Raw genomic sequence first — 8858 nt, forward strand, 5'->3', positions numbered from 1 at the left:
GATGCTCCAAGCAGCGTTTCCATGTGGACACAGTTCAGTGGTTGTGGTAGCTGGATTGGGGTTGGAATCCATGATCCTGAAGGTCTTCTCCAACCTAAAGGATTCCATGATTCTCTATCTCTGAGCCCAAGGGGGTTTTCACTGGAAGGTGCCAACAGCTGCTGCTGGGAGAAGTGGGGATGGGGACAAGAGGTCCCCAGTATCCCAGGCACTGCAAACTCCAGGGTGGGAAGCAGCACCAGCCACATGAAGGTTGTGCTTAATTAGCCCAAATGAGAAGCAACCCTCATTAGCAGAGACAGGGAGCCTGGTCAGGCTGTGCCATGGCTGCATGATGCCCCCCCGTGGGGACAACCATGTCCCCTGGGGTAGACCCCCTGTGGTAGAGCATTAATTAGAGAGCATTCATTATGGAGCATCATTCCTTAACATTCATCATCCAGGTGGACACGTTGGAGGGTCCTGCTCTGTGGCCACCCCAGCCTGACAAACCCCCAGCCCACCAGAGGAACAAGAAGTTCTTACCTCATAGATATAATCAAAGAGCTCCAGGATAGTGAGGATGCTAGCACCGATGAAGAGCCCCATCTGGCCTCCAATGTCACCTAGGAGAGACAACAGCAATGGGACAGTGTCACCCCTGGGGTAAATGCCCTCAGGAGCAGCCCTGGTGCAGTTTGGGTGCTGCCATCCCCCCAAGAGTTGCACCCTCAGGAACAACAACAGCTCTAATGCCATGAGAACCACCCCAGGAAGGATGGTGAGGGCCACCAAAGCATCTGTCTTGCTCAGCTGGGAGCCTGATGAAGATGTGACACCACACATCTGAAGAAGCCACCTGCCCAAGGTGGCTTCATCCCAGGAATCCCAAACCCCAAATCCCAAACTAGGCAGGGGAAGGAGGAAGATGGTGGAGAAAAACTAGGCAGTGTCCTCTGGAGATGAGAAGAAGCTCCAGAAAAACCTGCCAAAGGGAAAGCTTTGTTAGGGGCACATCTTGAGGTTGTCTCTGCCCTGGCTGGGGTGGAGGCACCATGGGGAGAGGAGACTTGCAGGGATCTACTGGGAAGACCCACAGGATGCTGGGCTGGGCCCAACTGGGGGCTTCAGGGAGGACAAACCCCATGGGCTTTGCTGCACAACCCTCATGGCTCAACTGCTCCTCAGAGCAAAGGCACCCGTGGGGGCTGTGGGACCTTCCCTGGGGTGTCCAGGAGGCAGAAGGGGGGAAAAAAAGGGTGTTTGGGGCAAAGGGTTGGTTGGGGGGGATGAGCCTCTGCCCAAGGCCCACAGGGCCCTGGGGAGGGACATGCAAGGGGGGCTTGTGTCCAAGAGGCTTCATCCCCAGGCTCCTCCTCCTCCTCCTCACTGCAGCTCTCCTGGGGTGCCCACAAGAGGTGCAGAAGGGCTCACAGCACCTGTGCTCTACAGAGGGGTGACACAGGGGCACCCAATGGGACTTGGGGTGCTCTGCCCCCCTGCAGGGTCCCCATCCCCAGGACCCAACTCCCCTGGGATGGCTCCAGCTTTCCAACAAAGGTGCTGGGCACTCCCTGCATCCCAGGAGGGATGTGGGGGGCATCCAGGGGGGCACAGAGCATCCTGGCTTCTTCTGACCAACCACCTCCACCCCTAAACCCAACAGGTCCCAAGCACCCAAATCTGTCATTGGTGCCCACAAAGTTTGACCCAGTTGGAGCAACTCAACAATTCCTCCACCTTCTCCATCAAGATGAGATGGTCACCACATAAAGGCAAAGAGCTCAGAGTCCTGGCTGGAAAGGAGGAGGATTTGGAGCATGTAAGAGGTTTGAAGAGCATGGTCAGTGGTTGGAAGAGCATGGTCAATGGTTGGAAGAGCATGGTCACTGGTTGGAAGAGCTGTCCCCCTCCACACCCTGCCCTTCCAGCATGGGGGCCACCACAGAGAGCACCCATCACCCCATTCAGCCCCAGGAATTCCAACTACCAGAGCCTTGGTAGCACAAAGAGATGGAGAACCTCACATGAACCTTTCCCAGGTGATACATGGACTAGCTGTGGTCCCTGGGCCATTCCTGGGATGGAAGGAAGAGATGAGGTTGAACACCTGCTGGCCAGGAAGGTGTCAGGACCTTGCTGGGACCCTCAAGGCAAGGCAGAGAAGCTGTGCCCCAATTCCTAGCATCTGTCCCCCCCAAAACACACCGAGACTCCAGCACAGGTTCCCACAGACTCCAGAAGGTCCCCTTACCAAGTAAGGCTGCCACTTCATAGGCTTTCTTCTGCTCAATTGTCTCGTAGTTGAGTGCTTCAAAAAATATGTCCAGCACAAGAATATTCTCTCTGTAGAAAGAGAAGAACATCAGGCACCAGGAGCCACCAGAAGCCTCCTGTGCCTTGGGAAAATAGGGAATTTGGGGCTTTATTCCTGACTGGTCCCACAGGACCTCCTGGAGACCAAGACCAGAGGGCACCATAAGGACCTTAGTAGAAGCTGGAAGATGTTTCCCCAAGATCTCTCAGGATCTGAGATCTCACTGGGATGGTGCCAGCAAGAGTCCCAAGGATGATTCACATGGAATAACTCCCTGTCTCCACCAGGCAGGAATGTCCCAGGGCTGAGAGAGGTCCCAACTGCCTGAGGTCCACAGCCCAGATGCAGGTAGAGAGGAGCCCCATCTCATGCAGGGCCAGCAAGACTGGGCTTCCCTGGCAAAATAAGAGGAATTTTTACACCTCTTTTTGGAGTGTGGTCATGAAGACAAGGCCAGGGAAGGAACATCCAGTTGTCTGGAAATACATCAACTGAGAAGAAATCAACCTACACCTCCTCTCTTCAAAGGTTTCCTCCTGACCCTCCCTGGAGGATGGACCTCTGCTTGGTGATGGAGGCACAGGCAAGGTCTGGTCTTGGCACAAACACTCCCTCCCACCAAGCAGGGCTCTGCTTCTGCCACACTCACGAGATATATTTTTCTGACTTGTTGAACTTCTTCTCCAGGTACTTGGCTGAGGTCTTGCTGGGGATCTTGACCATGGAGAGCTCTTTGTTGTACCTGGTCAGGTTACAAGGTGTCCTGCAGATACAGTAATTGCTGTCCTTTTCAGCAAGCAAACCTGGAGAAGGTCACAGAGTTAGAGCTGCTGGAGTCAGGGACACACAGGAGCTGTGGGAGCAGAGGACATGCCACCCAGACCAAGGAGTCACATCTCAGAAGAGCTGCAGGAAACCCAGCCCTGGCTGTTCTCCCACTTCATTGTGTGTCCATCCCCACCATCCTGGGGAGAGACCTTTTGCTGGAGGCTACACCCCATCACCAGCACCTGCTTGGGGAATGTGGGGTGGTTGAGTCTCCTAAAAGCAGACCTAGAATGAGTCCCTCCATCCCCAACCCAGCCCAGGAGGTGTCCCCTCCTCCATGGCCTGTTATCCTGAGGGTTTCTGAGGCCCATGTCCCACCTAGAACCAGAAGAGACTTCACCTCAGGATGCACCCAGCCCTTCCCAACAAGTTGGGTCTCATCAAAACCCATCACTTGGCTGCAGCTGCTCTAGATCCCCCCAGTCCTGCAAGGCAGGAGGACACAGGCTGCTGGAAGTCCCTCCAGCCTGGCACACCTGTGGAACCCAGGGATGGTCTCTTGGTACTCACCAAGTGCAGGCTCTGCACACTCCTTGTACTGCTCTGGGGTGCAGAAGGGAGCATCCCCTGCAGGGAAGGACATGTCCATCAGTGGGCATCACCCACCCACCAGTGGGCATCACCCACTGCTGCCATGGGGGAACTGGGGACCACTGGGCTCTTGGTGGGGACCACAAGGAAATGAGGGGAAATCAGCCCCATGTCCCTCTGCCAAGTCTTGCTCCTATTTCAGGGCATTTCAGGTGGAGGGAGGTTCCCCTGCCCCTCTGCTCTGCCCTGGGGAGGCCACATCTGGAGGGTTGTGTCCAGTTCTGGGCTCCCCAGTTCATGAGGGACAGGGATTGACTGGAGAGAGTCCAAGGGAGGCTACAAGGATGATGAAGGGACTGGAACGTGATGAGGAAAGGCTGAGAGACCTGGGGCTGTTCAGTCTGGAGAGGAGAAGACTGAGGGGGGATCTTATTAAGGTACATTAATATCTGTCCAGAAGAATGGGACAATCTCTTCCCAGTGGTGCCCAGGGACAGGACAAGGGGCAATGGGCACCAACTGGAGCCCAGGAGGGTCAAGCTGAAGATGAGGAGAAAGTTCTTTGCTGGGAGGGTGGCAGAGCCCTGGGACAGGCTGCCCAGGGAGGTGGGGGAGTCTCCATCCCTGGAGACATTCCCAGCCCTCCTGGACGTGTTCCTGTGGGATCTGCTCTGGGGGATCCTGCTCTGGCAGGGCTTGGATGGGTGATCTCCAGGGGTTCTTCCAACCATTCTATGATTCATGACTCTCCAAAAGCCAGGAGGAACCTTCTTTCCTCCAGGTGAGCTGTTCCCAGCTCTTGTCACCCCTGATCTCCTCCCCCTCTGTTCTGCCTTGGTGAGGCCACCTCTGGGATGCTGTGCCCAGTTCTGGGCCCCTCAGTTCCAGAAGGACAGGGAAGTGCTGGGAAGAGCCCAGGGCAGAGCCCCAGAGATGCTGGAGGGAGGGGAACATCTCCCTGCTGAGGAAAGGCTGAGGGAGCTGGGGCTGTTGGGCTTGGAGAAGAGGAGACTGAGGGGCCACCTCATCCATGGGCACAAATCTGTTCAGGGCAGTGTCAGGAGGACAGAGCCAGGCTTTGTGCAGTGATGTCCAGTGACAGGACAAGGGGCAGTGGGGGCAAACTGGAGCCCAGGAGGTTCCATGGGAATCTCAGGAAGAACTTCTTTGCTGTGAGAGTGCCAGAGCCCTGGGCCAGGCTGCCCAGAGAGGCTGTGGAGTCTCCTTCTCTGGAGACATTCCAACCCCCCTGGCCACGTTCCTGTGTGATGTGCTCTGGGTGCCCCTGCTCTGGCAGGGGGGTTGGGCTGGGGGAGCTTTCCAGCTCCCTTCCAACCCCTGGGATTCTAGGATTCTATGATCCCTTTCCAGCTGGCTAACCCCTCCCTGCTGGGAGCCCACTGACCTGGCATGTGGACCATCCTGCAGTTGCAGTTCTCCACGATGTAGCGGGTCTCGCAGTCGATCCGACAGCCCGTGATGCTGTAAACGGGAAAGAAGGCTAAGCCCGAGTCCGGCGAGCGGCATTCGCCCCAGGGGGGGGGCAGGTAGGTCAGCTGCAAGAGAGGGAGGAGGTTGGGGTCAGGGGACACTGGGGACAGGCAGCCAGCAGTGAGGGGCACAGCATCTCCACCTGAAGGTCCTGGAGGTCCTTTCCGAGCTGGCGGTCTGGGGCTCTGGCATCTCCCTTCGCTTGGAATTGTTCTGGTTGGGAAAAGAGCTTGAAGCTCATCCAGCCCAACCCTTCCCCCAGCCCTGCCCAGGCCACCCCTGCCCCGTGTCCCTCAGCACCATCTCCAGGGCTTGGAAACCCCTCCAGGGATGGGGACTCCCCCCCTGCCCTGGGCAGCCTGGGCCAGGCCCTGACAACCCTTGCCAGGGAGAAACTGTTCCCAAGGTCCAACCTCAGCCTCCCCTGGCACAACCTGAGGCCGGTTCCTCTGCTCCCTCACTCCAACCTCCCTTCTTGCCACAGAGGAGCCCCCAAAGCACCATGTAAATAATGTTTTTAAGGAGGGGACCATGAGGTGCTGCTGCAAGGGAAGGCCATGACATGACTTGGACTAGAGAGGTGGGGGAGTCTCCATCCCTGGAGACATTCCCAGCCCTCCTGGACGTGTTCCTGTGGGATCTGCTCTGGGGGATCCTGCTCTGGCAGGGCTTGGATGGGTGATCTCCTGAGGTCCCTTCCCACCCTGCCCACCCTGTGACTCTATGACTTGCTGATCTGCAGAGCAGCCAACATGTGCAGCAGGTGCTGAGATGCAGCAGGTGAGGGAGGGATGGATCCCACCTGCAGAGACCAGCTGAGGCATTCAGGGAAAAAAAAACCCACCCAAACCAAAAGAGTTCCCACCCATCTCAGCATCCTTCAAGAACCAGGCCTGGCTCTGAAGGGGGTGGCTTTGAAAGGCAGCAAAGCAGCACCTTGGAATGCAGAGCATGAAGAGCATCTTTGTGACAGGAGCAGAATGCTGCTTGGAGGGGATCTTTTCTCATTTGCTTTCCACTTGCAAGATAATAGAGCACCAGATGCCATCATTTAGTCATCCCTGGTGGAGAAAGGGGCCCATATGTTCCATGTTGTGTGAGGAAGGAGAATAAATAATCACAGCCTGAGATGGTGGCAGCTTCTTTCCAAGCCCAGCTCCACACAAATCTTTTAAGCCCTTGGAATGTTGTTCTGCCTGGAGGTGATGGGATCAGCCAACCCTGGAGGTGCCCTCAGCTGCTCAGCTCACACCCTTGGTCTTGCTCAGCCAGGGTTGGGTTTGAGCCAGGGTGCTCAGGAGCCAGCACCATGTCTGCAGGGGTAGGGGCTGAGTGATTCCTTAAACCCTCATCAATGCAACTTCATTAATGGAGTTATGGCCATTTGGTAGCTGGGACCAGGAGCACTGGGTGCCCCTCTGGCATGAAGGATGAGGCCTGAAGCTGCTCCAGGGGAGGTTTAGGTGGGACATCAGGAATCACTTCCCCATGGAGAGGGTGAGCAGACCTTGGGATGGGCTGCCCAGGGAGGCACCATCCCTGGAGGTGCTCAGGGAAAGGCTGGAGGTGGCACTTGGTGCCATGGTCTGGAGATGTGGGGGTGTCAGGTCACAGGTTGGACTTGATGATCTTCAGGGTCTTTTCCATCTTTTCCATTCAAGCTCTTTTCCACCTTTTCCATCCTTGTTTCCTGTGATTCTCTGAAGGAAAACTGGGCTCATCTCCCCAAAAGCCTGGTGGCCCAAGGGATTTCTTGCCTCTTCACACCCACAACCCTGGGCACACACTCACACCAAACATGCCTTCTTTTTTTGGGGAGGGGCTTCCTCAACATGCAGGAAAACATGGGCAGGTGCACCAGCCCTTCCCTGCCCCGTGCCAAGACCTCTCCTCTCCCCACTGCTCTCCAAAGGGGTGACACTGAAGAGCAGAAAAAGCCTCTGGATCTGTGTGACACCCATTGGAGGTTTTTGCTCTGCAGTGTAAAGGTTTTTCCCTCTTTTGGGGAAAAGCCCCCTCGTGTCTGGGAGCAAAGGAGGCTTCAGGGAAGCTCCTTTTGCAAGGGAATTTCCCCAGTGAAACTGGTGGCCATGGAGCTGAGCCCTGTGGGGTGGGACCCAGACCCCTCAGAGCTGCCTTGGCTTCTATCAATCCCTGGCTCTTCTGTCTCTGCAGCCCAGGGCAGGAGTTCTTGCTGCTGGATGTGCCTCCCAGCAGACCCCTGAGATGCAACCTGAACATTCCCCAAGGGACTGGCACCAGGAATCCCTGCACTTCCTCCTCCACCACCAGCTGGGTGGGAAGCAGGGTTGCATTGAGGCTTCATCTGAAGTTTGCCAGGTCAATCCTTGCTTCTTCCTTACAGGCAACATCTTGGAGAACAACCTCCCTGAGCTGGCAGGGTTGGACCTTCCCTCCCTAGAGCAAGTCAGGGAACTCTTCTCTCCCCAGGGGGCTCATCAAGGGCTGTTACCTGGCACCTCTGGCACAATTACAGCTTGACAGGCTCCCTGCTTCCCTCCTGCTCTGTAATTTGTCATCAGAAACGAGCTCTCAACTGAGCAGCAGCCAGAGAAGGGGGTGGGCCAAGTCCTGAGGGAGAAGCAGCATCACTAGAGATGGGGCTCTGCAGAGAACAGGGCAGCCACATTGCCCAGATCCTGCCTCAACAGCCAAAGGTGATTTGGTCCCAAAGCTCCCTTCACCTTTCCCAGGGGGAACTGGTGAGAGCAATGAACCCAGTCTCTGATGTGGGCAGTTCCTGTCCTCCCCTTTTATTTCCAGTTATCTCTGAAGGCAGCTGCTCTGTTACTGCCTGGGCCACAGCAGCATCACTGGCTGGGTCACTGGGCCAGGACCACTGACCCACAGCCCTTGGGATGCTCCCTGAGATCCTCCAGAGGAGGTTGCTCAGCCCCAGCTGTGGTTTTACCCTCCAAACACTGCACCTTGCAGAGAACAACTCAAACCAAGGGGTGAAATTCTTCCACAGGGTTTCCTGCCCTGAAGTGCCCTCAGCACTGGTGGGGCCAGACCTGGAATCCTGGGGTCAGTTCTGGGCCCCTGGGGACAAGAAGGACACGGAGGGGCTGGAGCGTGTCCAGGGAAGGGCAAGGGAGCTGGGGAAGGGGCTGGAGCACAAGTGTGAGCAGGAGCAGCTGAGGGAGCTGGGGGTGTCCAGCCTGGAGACAAGGAGCTGAGGGGACACCAGCCCCATCCACACTCCAGTTGTCCTTCTTGGACACTGGAGTCCCCACACCCCAAAAGCCATGGGGTTCATGCTGTGGGGAACCCACCCAGAAGATCCTTAACCCCCTCCTCACCAAAGCTGGTGCTCTCTTCGGGCTGCAACCTCAAGCAAAGCCCTCAGCCCAACAGAGCTGCCTGAGCAACTCATTTCAGACGTGGAACATTGGAATTTCCTGCCCACAAGAGCAAAACCCACTGACCTTGGCCATGGAAACAATGCAAATGGGAGAGAAGCTTAATTGGATTTGATCCCTCTCCCCTGAGGTCCCTCCTGGGCAGCAGGAACCCAGGCAGAGGTCTCTTCTGTTTGAGAGAATCGAAGAATTCTAGAATCCCAGACTGGTTTGGGTTGGAAGGGACATTCAAGCCCATCCAGTCCCACCCCCTGCATGGGCAGGGACACCTCCCAGCAGCCCAGGCTGCTCCAAGCCCCATCCAACCTGCCCTTCAACACTGCCAGGGA

At 56.5% G+C, this 8858-nt stretch overlaps 1 protein-coding gene across 1 annotated transcript in view; it reads right to left on the reverse strand.

Annotated features, from left to right (window-relative positions):
• The window catches only part of LOC104390220 (acid-sensing ion channel 2), a 511958-nt gene that overhangs the window by 1452 nt on the left and 501648 nt on the right, over positions 1 to 8858 (reverse strand). The window contains exons 4-8 of the mRNA XM_009999325.1: positions 5061 to 5211; positions 3635 to 3691; positions 2946 to 3099; positions 2234 to 2325; positions 526 to 605 (exon numbers count right to left, since the gene is read on the reverse strand). Coding sequence (XP_009997627.1) covers positions 526 to 605; positions 2234 to 2325; positions 2946 to 3099; positions 3635 to 3691; positions 5061 to 5211 — 534 coding nt within the window. The remainder of the gene's footprint in view (positions 1 to 525; positions 606 to 2233; positions 2326 to 2945; positions 3100 to 3634; positions 3692 to 5060; positions 5212 to 8858) is intronic.

Source organism: Chaetura pelagica, unplaced genomic scaffold, assembly GCF_000747805.2.
Source record: "Chaetura pelagica isolate M959 unplaced genomic scaffold, ChaPel_1.0 scaffold625, whole genome shotgun sequence".
Taxonomy (NCBI): domain Eukaryota; kingdom Metazoa; phylum Chordata; class Aves; order Apodiformes; family Apodidae; genus Chaetura; species Chaetura pelagica.